This window comes from Seriola lalandi, unplaced genomic scaffold (genome assembly GCF_002814215.2).
Source record: "Seriola lalandi dorsalis isolate HSWRI2012SDOR001 ecotype SW California unplaced genomic scaffold, Sedor1 jcf7180002054544, whole genome shotgun sequence".
Taxonomy (NCBI): Eukaryota; Metazoa; Chordata; class Actinopteri; order Carangiformes; family Carangidae; genus Seriola; species Seriola lalandi.
In genome coordinates this window covers 5,794,575-5,813,823 of record NW_019525097.1, presented here as the reverse complement: position 1 = coordinate 5,813,823, position 19,249 = coordinate 5,794,575, and the positions used below count along the sequence as shown (strand labels likewise).

The 19,249-nt window shown below is 42.1% G+C and overlaps 1 protein-coding gene across 5 annotated transcripts in view; it reads left to right on the top strand.

The window, feature by feature from the left end:
- The window catches only part of LOC111661385 (rho-associated protein kinase 2-like), a 30,444-nt gene extending 11,906 nt beyond the window's left edge, over positions 1-18,538 (top strand). The window contains exons 9-34 of one of the 5 annotated variants that reach the window (XM_023414925.2): positions 2,443-2,602; positions 3,924-4,020; positions 4,143-4,222; positions 4,863-4,911; positions 5,009-5,144; positions 5,403-5,494; positions 5,712-5,958; positions 7,066-7,172; positions 7,325-7,484; positions 7,911-8,071; positions 8,500-8,684; positions 8,926-8,995; positions 9,205-9,308; positions 9,816-10,002; positions 10,575-10,668; positions 10,992-11,086; positions 11,362-11,550; positions 12,251-12,419; positions 12,633-12,854; positions 13,438-13,505; positions 13,624-13,712; positions 14,518-14,596; positions 14,735-15,002; positions 16,103-16,382; positions 17,243-17,346; positions 17,838-18,538. In XM_023414925.2, coding sequence (XP_023270693.1) covers positions 2,443-2,602; positions 3,924-4,020; positions 4,143-4,222; positions 4,863-4,911; positions 5,009-5,144; positions 5,403-5,494; positions 5,712-5,958; positions 7,066-7,172; positions 7,325-7,484; positions 7,911-8,071; positions 8,500-8,684; positions 8,926-8,995; positions 9,205-9,308; positions 9,816-10,002; positions 10,575-10,668; positions 10,992-11,086; positions 11,362-11,550; positions 12,251-12,419; positions 12,633-12,854; positions 13,438-13,505; positions 13,624-13,712; positions 14,518-14,596; positions 14,735-15,002; positions 16,103-16,382; positions 17,243-17,321 — 3,467 coding nt within the window. In that variant the 3' untranslated portion in view covers positions 17,322-17,346; positions 17,838-18,538. Of the gene's footprint in view, positions 1-2,442; positions 2,603-3,923; positions 4,021-4,142; positions 4,223-4,862; positions 4,912-5,008; positions 5,145-5,402; positions 5,495-5,711; positions 5,959-7,065; positions 7,173-7,324; positions 7,485-7,910; positions 8,072-8,499; positions 8,685-8,925; positions 8,996-9,204; positions 9,309-9,815; positions 10,003-10,574; positions 10,669-10,991; positions 11,087-11,361; positions 11,551-12,250; positions 12,420-12,632; positions 12,855-13,437; positions 13,506-13,623; positions 13,713-14,517; positions 14,597-14,734; positions 15,003-16,102; positions 16,383-16,934; positions 17,026-17,242; positions 17,347-17,837 lie in introns of those variants that run through there. The other 4 variants (XM_023414926.2, XM_023414927.2, XM_023414929.2 and 1 more) reach the window with 4 other exon arrangements.
- Positions 18,539-19,249: the final 711 nt, after the last annotated feature.

The window sequence follows — 19,249 nt, the reverse complement described above, 5'->3', positions numbered from 1 at the left end:
GCACAGAGCAACAGAGCACATGATGCACAGAACCTTCAGTCATAACCAGCTGCATATGGATTTTACCCCGAGGTATAGAATAAAGATAACTCATTTTTACAGCAGATTTTACACTAGATAGAATAACACAGTGTCTTGTTGGCTGTGCTAACTGGCTGCGAAATTCATTTTAATACCTCTTAAATGTGCAAGTGAAGTGCAGACAGTTTAATATAAGAAACTGTCATGGCCCTACATCCTTCAGTGGATCAAACATGGCATATATACTCTGCACCACCCAGACTCGCAATGCATACAGTGAATCACGAAACTGAAAGGCAGACTGAATGAAAGTAGGAATATCGTGTGTTTCCAGTGTCAAACAGCCTCATATGATATTATAGGATTATTATAGTAACTAGCTATTCTGATGTATGATCTGTTATTATTGGCTAGTTACATAACTTTTGGAGCTGCAAGTGGAGTTACATTACATTGTTACATTGTCACTTAATAAATCAGTAAACAGCATCAAATAATAATCACTGTTTAATGTAACAATATGATGCAGTTAAAATATTCAGGAACAAAACAAATTGGGATTTTTGTGTTTTATTGTATTTTCTTAATAGTTTCATTTACAATTTCCTATCATCAATGCAAAAATCTATGTATTTACAGCCATATAAAACAGCTGTCTTGGTTCAATAAAAAAGTTAGTATATATAGTGTTTATATAGAATGAATGACTCAGTGGTGGATTAAGTATAGAAAAGGGAAACCATAACAGCCAAACCAAAAAGATAAACAGTTAACATCAACTAATCTGGGTCAATTAGGGCCAATAAAGTCAATAACATATCACTTTGAATGGTGAATGCTTTTTATATAAAGCTGAAACGGTTGTGATATCCATCAGTTATCGTGTTATCAAGCTCACACTTCAGACATCATCTAGGTAGGAGGAAAGAAGAAAGACGAAGGAAGGAAATAAGGAAAGTGGATGTATTAGGAATATGAACAGGACCTCTGTCTGTATATAATTACATACAGGCTCTTTTTCTTTGACTCTCCGTCTCTCTGCTTCACCTGGCTCTGATTAAGACAACAGAGAGAACTCCTGATCAGAGCCTGGCAGTCTGGAACACGAAACCACTACGGTGCCACTGCTGCGCTGCTCAGCTCTCCATGTTTGCACATGCATGTCCTGTCTCATACTCGCACACACACACACACACACACACACACACACACACACACACACACACACACACACACACACACACACTAACTGAAAACACCACACTGCTCACATTCTGGCGTCCCGCAGGGCTGCATGTACCTCCCAGCTGTCAGTGACTCAGGAGCATTTGTTTCCAAGTTTTGGCTCTATTGAAGATTCTCCATGTTGGCTTCATGTGTATCAAGCTTATTAAGCACTGGGATGGTTGAGGGCAAAGAAGCAAGCACCATGGATGGACGGATGGATGGATGGATGGATGGATGGGAGGCAGCACCCCCCGTAGCGGCGGGCGGGGCAGGCTGTGCGGGCTGTGTGGACTGCTCTAATGAGAGGGGCGCCCCAGTTTGGAGGGTTGCTCCCGCTCTCTCACTCTCACTGTGGCCTAGGCTGCCTGTCATTAGCCGCCCGCTATCAGAGAGCATTCTGGGAAGTCGTGCCGCAAGGGCCTCCGTGGAGCGGCCTGTGTCTCTTTCTGTCTCACCACATTTTGGCTTTTTTTTTCAGCCTGTTCTTTTTTATTTCCCCGTCATTTGTTTCGTTCCTGCGCTTGATCTCTCGCTGTATTTTCTCCACCATCTTTGAGTCACATTTGTCACGCTGAGGGTTGTGACTTGACCTAACAGTAATAAGCTCTTTGCTCAGAGCCAGAATTGCACTGGTCTGAGAAAGTTTGATCCATCCATACAGGCTGTTTTTTTTTTTCTTTTTCTTAATTAGGAGCCATTTATAGGCTAAAGCACTGGCATGGTTTTATCTGATTGGCCCTTTGACACATTTCTGTCTGCCAGTCGTGCAGATTTTTAAAGTGCGCCTGCTGCTCCTGTGAGAGGAGGGCAGGAGGAGCGTTCTCTCCTGGCGTGTTTCGGCCTCATTTTTAAAAAGGCACTGTGTGTGGGGCACAAAGCGAGCTCTGTACAGGAAAAGGAGTGGTGTCAGCCTCACGCCAACCTGCAGAAGGATCACTCCTACCACAAGCACAGCCAAAGCTGGCAAACAGCGGTATTTCCTCAGAAACACTACTGAAGAAATATATTCTCTATTAAGAAGAAGTTGTTGAAGTACTGAAATACCTTTACTGGTCTTAATCGGAAAAATCGATAGTCACACTTTATGTAAAACTGTATTTCTCTCAACCCCTCCTGGTTGCACCTCCTCCTCGCCCACTTTCACTCCATGACTCTCTCTCTCTCTCTCTCTCCCTCCCTGTTTCTGTCTTCCAGCTGTGGCCCCAGTTGTGCCAGAGCTGAGCAGTGACATAGACACCACTAACTTTGATGACATAGAGGTTGATAAAGGAGATGCTGAGACCTTTCCTCCTCCCAAAGCCTTTGTGGGCAACCAGCTACCATTCGTCGGCTTCACTTACTTCAAGGAGGACCAGTAAGTGTGTTATTCTGATATTTTGCTTGAGTTTTTTTTTACTTCATTTTATCTGGATTCATGCTTTGCTGATCATATATTCTTGTTTAAATAGATCTTCATGTACTTTTGTTAGCGTTATTAGGATTTTATGTAGATTTTCATTTAAACAAGATGCAGCACTCCTGTTTGGGGATATTTTTCCGAGGGCCTCTAGGCTTAAAGACAGAGCTGCACTTTAAATGCACGAGGCAGAAAAAGACAGCTTCACACCCGTTCCTTTAATACAGTCTTACACCAGTCAGACACTGTATGCCTGTTTGAGCTCCACACTGCTGCCTTGTTCTGACAGCCCCTTTAACTGCCCTCCTTGCTTTCGATGAAGTCTAGTTTTTAAGCCCTGGTTTCAATAGGGAGGAGAAGTAAATGAAAAAAAAACACCTGTGTGTTCATCATCTTATAGTGCTTCATCTATGTTTTCACCTCCGGGGCTGCTTTTACTTTTTAGGCTTATATTAATCAAGATGATGGTTCATGTATTAAGTGTCTGAGTATTTTCTTTTTTCCGCTGAGCTCAAAAAACAGAGTCAAGGTCAAAAAATGCTTTTTAAGTCAGTAAGTGACAATAAATCTGTGGAGCCAGAGGTATGTATTTACAGCCTAAATGTCTGGCTATGACGTGAATACATATTGGACATCTAATAAAAAGCCTTCCCGAGACACACTGCATCTTGAACGACAAATTTGACAATAAAGCTTTCTCAAACCATCTTTCATTTTTTAGCAGTATGTATAGGTGCATCTCCATTTTAAAAAAATAAATAAATTGTGCACGCCATGCAAAAACGGCTAACGCTAAAAGGCCGCAACTGGTCTTAAAGTGGTCGTAAAATGGCTTCAGATTCTGTGGTCAGTATGAAGCGATGTGGCGCAGAGTGGTGTAATGATTCCCAGAGATAGTTGCCCACCATCATGGTGAACAGTTGGCAGCACACAGTGTGGGTTGGAGGACTTCTCTAAAGGTAAACCCATCCAGATGTAAGAAGAAGCCTGGGAGATCTTCAGACCTTATTGCTTTTTCCACAGTGCAGGCTTCCAGGTTTTGCTTTTGTTCAGTATGAATTGCTTTCTAAGTGGTAGCCATGAAGTCATGCAGTAAATTTAACACGTGGATGAACATTCAGCTCCTCCCCTGACGGATGTGTTTAGGGTAAATAAATCACTTGTTTGTAGATCTTTGGAGCTGTGGATATAGATGGATGTTGTCAGGGCTGGAAAAGCACGTCAGGTGAACTCGGTTACAAACACCCATGGCTCTCCTCTGTCCTTCTGTCGCTCTCAGGCTGCTGAAGGGAAGCAAGAGCGGCTCTGTGGAGGATATAGAAGACTGTAAGGAAAACTCTGAGGATAAGGAGTATTGCTCGGACAGTAAGAAAGAGGTGGGTGTCTTTGTGCGTGCGGCCTTGATATAATGTTAAAAGAGGGGAGATGAAGAATTGGAATTAAAAGATGGAGATGAGCATAATCGGATTTTTCTTTTCTGCTCACCTTGTCTGAGCAGCTGCAGAAAAAGCTTCATCAGCTGGAGGAGCAGCTCGACCATGAGATGCAGGCCAAAGATGAGCTGGAGCACAAGTGCAAGTACGAGGGGGACAAATAACACACACACACACAATGAGCTGAGCACCATTACTATTTCTTTTTCAATGCAAATACTCATATACTATTTAGTGTACAAATGTTTCCTTCACAATAAAGTGTCCCAGTCAAGCAATTCATCACCAAAACTCTAGGTTAAGAATGTCAGGAGATGAATACGTAATTGTCCAATTTATATCCAGTGTTGTAATGCTTATATTGATCATTACCAAATTAATTTTGGGACTAATAACTATAAGTAAAACAGACCATTACTGAGAAGACTGACAGTTTCTTTCAGCTGGAGGAGGGAATTTAATGTTGTTTGCCATCGATTAGATGATTGTTTCCCACTTCAGGGAGTGGTATCCCATCCTACACAGCTGAGGGTTTCAGAGTTTCTGAGAATGGTAGATAAAAGAAAATCTCTTCCAACATGTTCCTTCAGCACAGTGAAAGAACAGTCTTGGTGAATTTTCTGGAAATTTCGAGTACTTTCTGTTATAAATTTGAATATAAAAGAAAAACTGAAACATGTATTTAGTGATTACAGCAGAACAAAAGGCAAGTTCCTCTTAATTCAATGAACTGTGGGTAGAAATCTGTGATAAAACTGTGCTTCCCCCCCCCCCCCCCCCCCCAGAAACGCCACCAACCGTTTAGACAAGCTGGTCAAAGAATTAGATAAGGAGGTAAGCATGGATGGAAGAATGGATGCACTACTTGATATTGTGAAGTAGGTGTGAGTTCATTCCACTTACGTTGCTTCTGATCCCCCTCTCTGATTAGATGAACAGCAGGCAGAGAGTCGAGGCGTCGCTGAGGCAGCTGGAGAGGGAGCGAGCTCTGCTGCAGCACCAGAGCGCCGAAAACCTGCGCAAGGTGGAGCTTGAGACCGACAGGAAGCGCAGCCTGGAGAATGAACGTAAGCACCTGGGAGAAATCCTACCCAAATATTAGGTTTGAAAGTTTGTATTCATTTTCATATATTTTTCCTGCCAAATTGATCCGATACAGCATTAAAACGTCTCACTTTAACGAAACTTGAGGACATCCTGGGAGCTGGGTTTCACTTTGTATTAATATAAATAGAGACCACTCTTTGGGTGGATCACGGTACTTCCACTGAATATGTCATATCAAATACTACTTCAACTCGTATATGTGTGTATTTATTCATCAGTGAACAACCTGAGGGACCAGCTAGAAGATCTCAGGAAGAGGAACCAGAATTCCCACATATCCAGTGAGAAGAACATCCAACTGCAGAAACAGGTGAGGGAAAAGCTCTGTCTTTCTTCTATGGATCATTTTTCATAATGTTTCACTGCCACTTAAACATGCTTATTAAATAATCCATCAAGCAAGCAACTGTGAGTGCTGTTTTTTCCCTCTTTAATTTTGCTGCTGCACAGACACAGTTTTGCCTTCAGGAAAAAAGAAAATCAAAGAGAAAAAAAGTCTCATCTTGTCTTTTTCCTCTCATCTGCAGCTCGAGGAGGCCAACGCCGTGCTTCAGGCCGAGCAGGAGGCGGCAGCGCGCCTGAAGAAGAGTCAAGGCGAGGTACAGAAGCAGGCCCAGAACCTGGAGGTCAGCCTCAGGGAGATGCAGGAAAAGTGCAGCCAGCTGGAAAATGGCAAGATGGAGCTGGAGAAGCAGCTGATGGGGCTGCAGGCCAAGCTGGAGGAGGAGGGAAGAGCCCGCAACCTCGGGACAGAAACTATTACTGACCTACAGGGTGAGTCGTGGTTGTCTATTACACTGTGTTACTTTTCAGAGAAGAAATAACTCATTCTTCATCTTAAAAAATGAAAAAAGTTGAACGCATAAGCGATAAAAACAAACTGTTGTTCAGTTCATCGCGGGCAGGAGCTCTTACTGCTGCAGCTTTACTTGGTCTGGTATGACCAGTACGCTAGAGAAACATCGTTCTGTCGTGAACAATACTGTTGGTTTGCTGACTTTATGACTCCTGCACTGCTGTTACAAAAGTTAGCACAAGCAACAGTTATGTAGTTTATACACACAGCCTGCACACTGCGGTTTGGAAATGAACAATGAGAAGAAAAACACAATTTTACTGCAATAATCACCACTTTAAACAACCAGCCAACCATTATTTAAGAGCCTTTCACATTCCAAACTTTAATGTGTCTATGAAAATTTTATAAGGTTAGTTAGACTTCAGCAGTCCAGAAGGTTAATTCACCGCCATAACTGCAGGTAATTAAACAGTGATCTATCAAAGCAACTGCGGCGAACATCTCCTCAGTAGCAGGGGGGAGGGGAGGGGGGGGCATTACACAACTCGGAGCTGGAGGCTGGACATGGTGCCGCATGTGAATCGTTTTTTTGGACCAGACTTTGGGAAATATCCGATCATAGGTGGAAATATCTGTTCAAAAGGCCGAGAGTGAAGCAAGAGGCTGTAAAAGCCAAAGCCGGGCCGGAGCCAGCGCCTCTTGTGAGACGCTGTTTGGAAAGTTAAATGTTGCTCAGTCCTCGCGGAGAGGCCAGTGGCTGAGGTCAGAGGGGTCGTATCGAAACAACGGTGCTGCCTGTTTGCCGTGATGCCTCATGTTAAAAAAATCTCCATGTGGGTGGAGTTACTCGAAGGGAAAACAAACATGAAGCGCAGTGGGTTTTTTTTATGTAGAGGAGGCAGGAACTCTATGTAATGTCTCACCTTAGATCATGTCTGTTTGAAGCTGAGTAGTTCAGGAGTTCAGGTGCATTTCCATGAAGTGTTTGCATTCACACACTTTCTAATTCTGGCTTTCAGCACTATAACAGACAAGTTACAGTTTCTTTCTGTGCTCTTATTTTGGTCTTCGCCATTCCCCAGGACGCATCTCTGGCCTGGAAGAAGAGGTGAAAAAGTTGAAGTCGTCTCTCTCCAAGGTCCAGTCGGAAAAGAAGCAGCTACAAGAGAAGCTCAATGACCTCGAGAAGGTTGGTTGTCATTTCTATTTGCCGATTTCCATTGTGGATTGAGAGCTTAGGCTATCTGGCATTTCCCCTTTTGCATATTAAAACATTTTCCTTAAATATTCCCATTAAAATATTAACCACTGGAAACCTAATATCCACTTGTGACTCCGTAGGAAAAGAGCAACCAAGAGATCGACCTGACCTTCAAGCTGAAGTCGCTCCAGCAGAGTCTGGAGCAGGAGGAGGCCGAGCACAAGGCCACCAAGGCCAAGCTCGCTGATAAAAACAACATCTACCAGTCCATCGAGGAGGCAAAGTCTGAGGCCTTTAAAGGTGAGCGAGCAGGAGGAAGAAGGAGTCACATATGACTGCAGGGTAGATGAGAGCATATTGTCTGGAGTTTAAAGTTAATTTACTCACAATCACCTCACCTCAGATATTAAGATGATTGAAAAGGAAGAAGATTGTCTAAAAGGTTGGAGCAGAAATAAAAACAGCCACTGGAAAAAGGTGAAGGGCTGATTGATGGGTGCACCTCGGACAAACAGCATTTGAAAATAATTCTGGTTAGACAGAAAACGATAAGAGGCTGGCCTTTCCGATATTCTGCTCAGATTGCTGCTCTCGCACTCTGCCATTTATCCGGTGCCCCCAGCAGGCACAAAGATAGGCAACAATCGTTTTGTCAATACTGTGGTATCGAGCGCAGCGTAGATTACCCTCCTGATGGGTTTTCCTGGTCATTTCCTCCGGTTTCAGAGGTGGAGTGCACCCTGCAGGAGGAGCGCAGCTTGAAGCTGCAGGTGGAGGGCAGGCTGCTGCAGCTAGAGAAGGACCACTCCATGCTGGACTGTGACTACAAGCAGGCGCGGCACAAGCTGGATGAGGTGCAGGCACAGAAGGAGAAACTCTGTGAAGAGGTGCGTCTGTTCACTCTAGCGAGCACCTCGCACTCAGTACAGGCGTGTGATCTGGACTGAAACTTCATCACTCACTATAACAGAGTGCATCATATGCTGCTATTGTTTCTGATACTAAAATAATCGGTTGAGTAAAAATAAATCAATTGTAAGATATTTACAATTGAATACTTGATTTAATTGTTTTAAGTAATTTTTTTAACAAATAGAAATGTCAAGCATGAGGTTTTGTTTCTGTATTTTGATTTGCAGCATTTCTTCAACACATTTCCTCATATAAAACTTCTAATGAGCAATCGTCTGTATTTTCAGACTATTCATTAACTAAGAATTTGCTAGAGTAATCCATAATGAAAATTCCCAATTGGAAAGTTAGTGCCCCCACTGAAAATGCTTTTGTGTGTGTGTGCCCTCGTGCGTTTATGCAGGTGAAGAACCTGAATTTACGTCTGGAGCAGGAGATCCACAAGCGGAGTCTGAGCCTGAGCGATCTGAAGATGCAGAACCAGCAGGTGTCGGTGCTCCGCTCCTCCGAGAAACAGCTCAAACAGGAGCTCAACCACCTGCTGGACATGAAGCAGATCCTGGAGAAACACAACCAGGAGCTGCGCAGGTCAAAAACACACACACACACACACACACACACACACACACACACACACACACACACACACAGTGAAATAATGAGCATTGTACACGCTATACATACATAGACAGAGCAGCAGCAGTTTTAATATTGTTGGCAATTTATTGTGGAGAATCTCATTCATCATGTCTGATTTGAGGAGAGTGCTTTGGCTCTGGTGTTCAGTTGGCCCAGAGCAACAACTGACAGGTTTTTGGTGCTGATCCAGGGAGAAGCAGGAGGCTGACAGCCAGCTGAAGGAATTGAAGGACCAATTGGAGGCAGAGCAATATTTCACGGTAATTCTTACCAATATCATTTTTTTATTTTTTTATTTTTTTCTTCTGCACAAACAGCAGTGACAGCCAAATGTCAGCACAGCTTAGTCAGTGTAGCAAAAAAATAAAAAATAACCGTCCAGTATTTGGCTTCACTCCACAGTCTGACTCCTGGCATGTATCTACAGTGATATGAAACTGATTGAATCTGTCTGTTGTCCTCCTCCAAGACCCTTTACAAGACGCAGATCCGTGAGCTGAAGGACGAGTGCAATGAGAGAAACAAGCTGTACAAAGAGGCACAGCAGCGACTGGCGGAGTATCAGGAGGAGAGGTAACTGTGGTCTTCGGTTTGTTCTAACCACCAGCTGAATCCAGTCAGGAAAACGGTAAAACAAGACACACTGAAATGATCTGAATAGTGTGGAAGTTAAACTAGCTAACCAAAGTATCTGATTTGATTTGATCTGATTCTGTCACAGACAACAAAGACACAGGACATGAAAGACAGCAAGAAAGAAAGAAACGAAGAAAACAAAAACAATAAGGAAGAGCTTTAACTCAACAAAGGGACATGGAGATGTGAAGACAGAAATAGAAATATAAAATGAAATGAAATAAATCTATAAATAGCAAGTAACACAAACAAGACAGTGTGCTCTCACTAGGAAAAATGCTCTGAAATTGTGCATTTACAAAAAAGGGTCATTGAAATACTGATATATGTCAGGCAGTCTATTTCTGACCGGCATAATGACAGCAGGGATTTTATTTCGTAGTTCAAAGATTTGTCCACTTAATAAGACGATAATAACAGTTCCCACTCGCTCTCCCTCCGCAGGGACTCGATGGCGGCCCAGCTGGAAACCAGTCTGACCAAGGCGGACTCTGAGCAGCTGGCTCGCTCCATCGCTGAGGAGCAGTACTCTGACCTGGAGAAGGAGAAGATCATGAAGGAGCTGGAGATCAAAGACATGATGGCGAGACACAAACAGGAGCTCGGCGACAAGGAGGCCACCATCAGCTCGGTGAGATCAGAGCTGCGGTCAAGACTTTTTTCTTTTTTTTTTTTTCCTTTTTATAGTTGGTTCTTCAAAAGTCCTTCCTCATACAACATTTGAATTTTTATTTTTTTATATTTTGAAACCATTAATGTTTATTTCCGCCTTTGCTAGCTTGCGACTTCTTCCTTGCCTTTTGTTGGCACACTGCTGCATTGCTTTGGACGTTACTGCCACCAACTGTTGATCAGTGGAATAGCCTCAGACCGGCAGCAAGAAAGATACGAACAATACAGGGACCCGCTTACAAAAACATTGTTCTGGGAGTGTTACTAGTGATCAGATGATTTAATTAGCTGATTAACTAGTAGTTAATTGTCTTTAGCTGGTAAACCCAGATCTAATAATCCACCTGTTCAGCCAGTTGGATTAAAACGCAGCAGTAGTTTGGATAATATGGAGTATAAAAACGGTTAACCTCTTTCCATTTTCTTCTTCATGTAAAGCCCTTTTTAAAATGTGCTCTATAAATAAAGTTTGCTCGCTTGCTGTTGTATGCATGAATGAGGCTCACATCTGCCCTGTCACCACCTTAACAGCTGGAAGAGTCCAATCGCACTCTGACAGTGGATGTCGCTAACCTGGCCAGCGAGAAGGAGGAACTCAACAACCAGCTGAAAGACATGCAGCAACGTGAGTGTTATTTTTAGTTAATGAGCACCGCAGAGCCGTTTTTTTTTTTTTTTTTTTTTTTCCAGAAATGACATTTTATTCATCCCAGGAAAATGTGTTAAAAATCTGTCTTACGTATCTAGATGATTTATGGGGAGAAGGCTGTAAAAAAAAAAAAAAAAAAAAAAAAAAGTCATAAAAGAGTAGACATTAATCTCTTCATCAGGGAAGAGATTAATGTCTATAGAATGGTGCTTTAAGTTATGCATTACTTCTGTAAAACTTATGGTAAGTTAAACTGTATATGAGCCCTGAATTGACATTCATCTCTGCTATTAATACAGAGCTCCAGAGGGCCAGGGAGGAGGAGAAGCAGATGAGCTCAGTCAAAGTGTCCTTTGAAAAGCAGCTGCAGAATGAAAGGACACTAAAAATTCAGGTGTGTGTCTGGGCGCCTACACAGGTCTAGAAAGCCTGGAATATTTTCTTATACTTTCATACCTTAAAAAAAATGTTTCTTTTCCACAGACGGCTGTTGTGTCACATCATTTGTTGTTAAGAATAATTTTCAGCTATAAGCTTGCGTTGAACTCTGGGCAAAAGTATAAAAATGTGTCTCGCAGCAACGCTGATATTCCTGCAGGCTTCCCTGTGTCTATATACTAAATTGACATAGATCTGTGTAAAGCTTTTATTGTGCTGTTTCGCTCTCAGGCTGTCAACAAGCTGGCAGAGGTGATGAACAGGAGGGAGACGGTGAAGGGAGGCCACCGGAGCACCGGCACCGAGGTGCACAGGAAGGAGAAGGAGAACAGGAAGCTGCAGCTGGAGCTGAGAGCGGAGAAGGAGAAGCTCAACAGCACAATCATCAAATACCAGAGAGAGCTGACTGAGATGCAAGCGGTCAGTACGCCCACACTGCTCGAATATGTACAGATACATTTTACCAAGAAAAACAACAAAAAAACATCTGTGTTTCTGTGAGATACTGAGGAAAGCTGACTTTTTTATTCCTAATTAAAATCCTGATAAAGGAACGAGATGTAGGTGGAGATGCTGTCAGTTACAAATGGACTTTAAATTACCACATCTGCTTAGAATGAATACAATTGTTAATCGGTACGTCCCAGCCAGCAAGACATGAATCACATTTTTCAGGACTTGACATTATATTTATACATATATTATATTTAAAGCTGCTCTGGAAGTGTAGGAGGAAAATTCCCTCTGGTTTGAGCAGAGGCCAAAATATAAGTACCAGTTATCCTACATGCAACATACAGTATGTCCAGTATAAAGACTGTCCCTGATTATGGCCAAGGAAAATGATGGTTTTGTGCACCGGGCTTCCAGTTAAAAACCTGTTGTGATTAATAAAATAATAGCCCAAAAATTTAATTAGTAATTGTAAATTCAAATATTAAATTATTTGGATTCCACTCAATTACAACTTCCCATCTCTTGTAACAGAATTTAAGAAAGATTTGTAGAAATGTTGTTCTAGGAGTTTAAACACACATCATTTTTTTGCTTATTTCAACTGCACACGTGGAAAAGTTGAACTTGAACTAGAGTTAAAAGGCGTTTCATGTTTGTCATTCAGCTGATAGCAGAAGAGAACCAGGTGCGTTTGGAGCTTCAGATGGCGTTGGACAGCAAGGACAGCGACCTCGAGCAGCTTCGGTGCCAGCTCACCTCCCTCAGCGTTCACTCTCTCGACTCCACCAGCATCAGCAGCGGCAACGACCTGGACATGGTTGACGGATATCCAGGTAGATATTCACTCTCGCGCTCATCGTCACACTGATTGGGCGGCCAACGTTCAAAAAGCCAGTTCCGTAAGCGGATACACTTCTGCGTCTTTCTTTCTGCCTCTCTTCCTCAGGTCTCGACATTTCCTTTGTTTTCACACTGAGTCTCTTTGTCTTCCAGGCCAATTGTGTTTCACCTTTTCCTCTTTATGCTTCTCCCCCTCCTCCTCCCAGTGCGCATTACTCACTCTCGCACCTCAGAATCTATGTCCTTCACCTACCAGCGCACGCACAAATCTGTCTGCATCGACACCCGGCCTAACCTTCACCAGGCCCGTCCTCTCTTTGACTCTGAGTCTGACTCTGAGGATGAAGGAGAATATGACGGGCAGGTGGAGCAGGGACACCGTCCCCTGGCCCTCACCTATGAACAGTCCCCTGAGCCCGAACCTGCAGGTGATCCTGCATGGAGGTTTAAACCTGGAGTGGAGATGGAAATTAAAGCTGCAGTTGACCTAACAATGGTTCATAACATTTGTCCAAAATATTTTTCATCTTTATTCACTCAGTTTTGAAAGAAATAACGCCGACCCTGGTTCAAGCCTGCAGCTAATCCCTCTACTGTGTTGACTCTGTCTCTGCTGTGCTTTAATCCTTTTTAATGTTCACTGGACACGAAAAATCTCACAGCTTGATGCAGCCCGGCTTTGTTGAAATTTATTCCACTATAAAAGATGTGGGAGAGAAGTTTGCATGTGGAGTTTTTTCTTTAACTAACTGTTATTTAAGTGCGTACCTCCCATATTTCACAAGGTGATTCCTTATAATCCTTGCAGTCCTTGTTATAGTCTGTTAGTGTTAGTTAAAGCCAAAGAGCAGGGCTCGCTGTCTCGTCTTTTGGCTTTAGCGGGGAATCATTTCCTCTCTGACTGATGCTGCCAAAGCTGAAACATGTTGAGGGTGTTCTTTTAAGTGCTTTACATGATTAAAAGCTGTTCTCCTCATTGTGTTCACATCTTCCTGTTTCTCTGCGAACTAGACGCCAGGCTGGAAGGTTGGATTTCACTTCCTACCAAGAACACAAAGCGGTTTGGCTGGGACAAAAAAGTAAGGCATCCACCATTATTTCTCATATCTACAGATTTGTTTTGTTAGTAGTTACCACTGCCTTTGAGTCATTTCCCCCTCTAAGCGTTTTGATCCCTGTTTTCCTTTTCCTTTACAGTATGTCGTGGTGAGCAGTAAAAAGATCCTGTTCTATCACAGTGAGCAAGACCGAGAGCAGGCCAACCCTTTCATGACGCTGGACATTGAGTGAGTCGCTACAGTGCTTCACAACATGTGTCCCAAACCGTCCCCTCATTCGCTCATTCACTACTTGCTATATAATAGACACTGAAAAGTTGACTTAATAGTGAGATTTAAGACATAGGGAGTATAATGAGCTAAAACCAGGGTAAGCAATAGAAAAAGGATGAAGTATGATTTAAGAAATATTTTAGACCAGTGGTTCCCAACCTGTGGGCTGCAAAGGTATTGCAAATGGGCCGTCAAATCCTTTGCCAAACAGTAGGCTGCAATTTTAGTGAATAGATGTAATTATTAAAAAAGATTAAAATGAAAATACAAATAATGTCTTTAAATGTTTTAAAATGAAATTATGTTTAAAAACATTAAAAAATGTTGAAAACATTCATTTTTTAATTATTAAGGCCGATCACTGTGATAAGACAATGATTGGAACTTTTATGTTGTTACTGCTGGTCCACATCGTATTCTTGTTGGCTATCAAAATGGATAACTGGTTAGCAACAGGCAGAATTAAAAGGAAAGAGATTCAAGATACAGATGATGAATCGATGAGTGATCTCAACTAAAAAAGGAAAATGTTCCATTGTTATCATTAAAATAAAAAGTTCTTTGAGGCATTATTTGGCTTCCATATTGTTACGGGCCTTGAGCTAGAAAAGGTTGGGAACCATTGCTTTAGACTAATGTAAATGCCGTTTCAAGTCATTCACTTTATTTACAAAAACGGAAATCACTCTATACCTAGAGTAATAATTACTTATTATCCTGGGTGATCTCAAGACTTAAGACGTCTCTCTTCCTCCTACAGTAAGCTGTTTCATGTCCGACCTGTCACTCACACGGATGTGTATCGTGCAGATGCCAAAGAAATTCCAAGGATATTCCAGGTAATGAGCTAGGACCCTTGTTGTTCCCTTCTGTTTCTGTCCCTCCTCCTTCTACTCACAGACTGTCCATGGTTTTTCTTATTCAACCTATCCGCCTCAATAAAGTTGCATTCCCTTTCTCTCTTTCTCTCCCTCCAGATCCTCTATGCCAATGAAGGTGAGAGCAAGCGGGAACAGGAGGTCGTAGTGGAGCCCACGCCGTTCGGTGACCGCGCCTCCTACATCAGCCACAAGGGCCACGAGTTCATCCTCACTCTCTATCACTTCCCGTCCAGCTGTGAGGCCTGCACTCGGCCGCTGTGGCACGTCTTCAAGCCCCCGCCGGCCCTCGAGTGCCGCCGCTGCCACACCAAGTGCCACAAAGACCACCTGGACAGGAAGGAGGAAGTTATTGTGCCCTGCAAAGGTCAGTATGCTCGGTCAAGTGTTTGGAGTACATACAGTAGATTTGTGCACATATCTAGTTAGCACACGCCCCAACTGCACTGAGCTGAGCAAAGCTGTCTGAGTACAAAAGGTAGTACATTTACAAAGCAGAAACACCACAACCATTGGGCTTTTTTCAGCAGCTACCATTTGTTTTGGATGTCTGACTATAAAAACATATTATATTGGATTTATATTACGGGCTACAACTAGTTATTTTCATTAGCAATTAATCTATCAATTCATTTTCTGATTGATTGTTTAGACTATAAGATGTCAGTAAATAATGAAAAATGGTCATGAAAATTTTCCAGAGCCCAAGGCGACATCTTCAAATATCTCATTTTGCCACCCGTCAAAAACCGAAATGTTTACAATTTTCAAGAGAGAGAAAACAGAAAATGTACATTTTAGAAGCTGGAAGTGTACGCAAATGTTTATTTTTGCTTGAAAAATTACTGAAACAGTTATATCGCTTATCAAATTGTTGCCAATTCAATTTGTTTTGATCAACTACTGAATGAATAGTTTCATTAATATACAGTATATTATATAGGTAATAGCTTATATCTTGAGCGAGCAAGACAAATAAAAATCTTGTACATTGAAACTGATTCAATAAATGACCAATAATGGTTCTTTGTTATATCCTTTCTCTGTGGGAGTTACCATTTATATTACTAATTTATTTATTTATTTACCTCATAGTTTTTGTAATGCTTCCTTCCAACTGTTTCTTTCTGCTGTGTCAGAGGTTTCAATTGAACTTCAGACTTGGAAAACAAAATATTTGAAACACCTTGTGGTGTACTGCGGTCCAGTCGACTGCAGCACCACCTCCACATTGTACTGCCTGAAACTGCTCCATAGAATAAAGCCCACATACAAAGAAATTATGACGCTTAAGGGACCATTGTATTCCACTGTGTCAAATAGATGTCTCTGTTTTTGTGGTCACTCAGTGTGTGATGTATTTGATGAAAGATAGGCTAGTGTGTTGTAAAATTAAAATCAAGTATCCTTATTTTTTTTTTATCTTTACCCTGTTTCTAATTATTTCAATTTTTTTTTCTTTAACAGTGAACTATGACATGTCCACTGCCAAAGATCTGCTCCTGCTGACCAGCTCTCAGGAGGAGCAGCAGCGCTGGGTCAGTCACCTCCTCAAACGCATCCCGAGGAAACCCCTGACAATGAGTCCTCCCTCTGCAGCGCAAAACAACCCTCCTGAAGCAACGCCGCGGTACTCTCCAAAAATCTCACCGCGACCTTCACCCAGGGGTTCGCCTCATATGTCGGCGCATCGTGGAGCCATAAAGATTCAGCCCAGCAGACAGCAGCAGTCATCAGGGAAGACCAGGTGAGGAATCTATCAATCTTTAAATAGGCGGACATTTGATTTTAGAAATGTCGTATGCAAAGGATATTTTAAAAAAGATTATTTAAATTGGGAACTGAACTGGGAACAGTTTATTTGTGTTTTCTACTAATTTATTTTCCTTCTACTGGAAGCATTTTCTGAGGTCAACATCACAAGACAACCTAATTTTCTATTAACTGTAGTGAGCAGGAAACAACTTTTGTGGAAGCATGTGGAAAAAATCAGGCTGAAAATCTGAGCTAATCTTCCCAAAAAATAATTTCAGTCACAGTCAAAATAACAAGCCTTACTTATTTGTTGTCTCTGTTGATGATTCTCTGTCCTGTGTAGTTGAAATGGGCCTAAAGCTGTAGCTGACACAGGACATCTGGCTTTAGGCAGGATGCGTTTGCACAGCCTATGCATTAACGCTGTATGCAGCATCACTGCTCCGACGCGGCCCCGAACTCAGCGTCAGTAGCCACCTAATTGAGTAGAAAATGGCACCAAACCATTAGAGTGAGAGTTACTAACCTGATTCTCATCCCCCAGCACTGGCCCCATGCTCCGTATCATCCTCCACTGACCCCTGACCTCTTCACCTCTGACCCCACCTTTCTAACGTCTCTCATTCTGGGAGACTGTAAGTAGCAGAGCTTTGTGTGCTGCTCCGCCCGCCATAATGCTGCGCTGCTGTGCTTATTAACCCCTCTTATCATAACAAGCAACATTTAGTCACTTGTGAACTACTCACAGCTCTACACTGCCTCCTGGTGAACATGGATGGTATTGTCCCGACACATTATGACGCATCAAAGGCTTTTGACCCGCATCTGTGAACTCCATACTTACTGTTTCAGATTGCTTGAGTTTGGCCTGAAAGACTGGAGTTGGTCGTTGGATGATGTCGATAATGATGATGATGATATGTTCTTCTGAAGAAGTGAAAGTGGGGGGACAGAGGGTAACTGGACCTCTGCATGAGTCAAGTGTGTGGTTGCAGTTTGTAGGAAGCCTAAACGTAGCCAGAGGCACGTTTTTGTGTGATTTACAGATTTACAGCTGAGTGAAAATCATGATGTCAGTGTTTAAATGTCATTGTTGTCACAAGAATGGTTTGATGTTTTGGATAATTTGCTGCCTGCACATTTTTACTGCACAAAAAGCAGACAGGTTTGGGAAGATGTGGATGTTTGCAAAGTAATATATATTAAAGTAATAGTTGGATGGAATAGTCAAATTGTTTAATATTTTACTTCTTGCAAACATACAGACCAAGATTATTCCCGTATCTGTCTGCTCTTTATGCATATTTTACTAATGCGTTGTGTGGATAGCCTCCTTGTTTAATATGTGTGGATTCTGTGTGAGCATCCCTTTGAACTCCTGTCATTCTGTACCTGATAGCATCCCAGATTTTAATATAATTTTCTGTTTCTCGCCTTCTCTTCACAGTTAACCCTGGCTGATCAAAGATGAGTATTTTCATCTTTGTGGATTAATAACCGCAGCCTGGACGAAGTGCCTGCATGTGTCATTTGTTCAAGGAACTAGACTGAAAAAAAAGAAAGCTCTTATCATGGACAGAACGATTCACAGAAATTGGCTGTCGTCATGAGAACTGGGACTGTCATTTTAACAAGAGGAAAATGAGCATACTCTTCATCTTTCAGTGAGACATCCAAAGAAAAAGAAAAAAAAGCTCAGCTCAGCGCTTGGTGATTAAAACTGCCTTATTTTATAATCATCACGCCAAAAAATTATTCAGTCAGATGCAGTGACTAACTTGGATCTTTATTCGTGAAGTGTTAGGCATGTGTGTGAAAATTTGTACATAGGATTAAGAGGTTTGTCTGTGTATTATACACAGAAGATGTAGCTCATAGTGTATGGTTGTTTTATTTTTATGGATATAACTCTGCAGCACATTATACAGTACACGCTTGTCCTGTAAATGTATGAATACAGTTTTGCTGAATAGAGAGATTTACATCATGATTTTACATCGTTATGAGTCTTGATTTTCATGGATGTACTTGGTTACACAAAATATGTCCTTTTACAAAATAAGACAGAATAATGAGACTTGAACAGAAATTATGTGTTTTCTTTTTGCCATTCATGAAAAGTTCAAATAAATTCTGTTACCCCGAAAATGAATAATTCATGTTTCATTTATGTTTTAAGTGCAAAGAAGGAAGTCACACCCCCTCTGTATGTGTTGTAATCATCTGAATTTGTCTGTTCCATATCAGGTCCACGTGCATGTTAGTGCACGTGACTCTCTCCTGTTAAACCATTGACCCTCCCCCCTTTTATAAACTCACAGACACCGCCCACAGGTGAGATGGCAAAGTGCAGTTAGCAGCCTTCAGGTGAAAGTGACCTAATCTAGAAGTTACTCCACCCAAGGAACCACGTTTTTCATTTTAAAAGGCCCCAGATACAGTAAGAGATAAAAACAAGAGCACAGGCAGACTGGCCATGGGGACTACCAGCTCAAATCCCTGTTGACAGGTGGACCTGAAAACATTTATCCGCTCCTTCTTTACCGGGTCCCTCAGTGTCATTAGTGGATGAGACCCAGTGGACAAGTCCAAAGCTGGATTTCCAAGATGGAGAACCCGACTACCTGCTAAACGACTCCAGCTAGACTCGGAACTGGCTTTTCTTCTCCTTGACGTGTAAGTGACTTGATGGCTGCATAATGTTACATGTCTGTTTCCTTTAGTGACTGGCTATAAAACGCAAGATAATGTATGCAAACTTGCTGTTACCGATGTTGTGGATTTTTTTTTTTTTTCGGCAAATGTTGCTATGGCTAGCTGGCAAACTGCTAGCTTTGTTATGGAGCAAATCAATCAGCA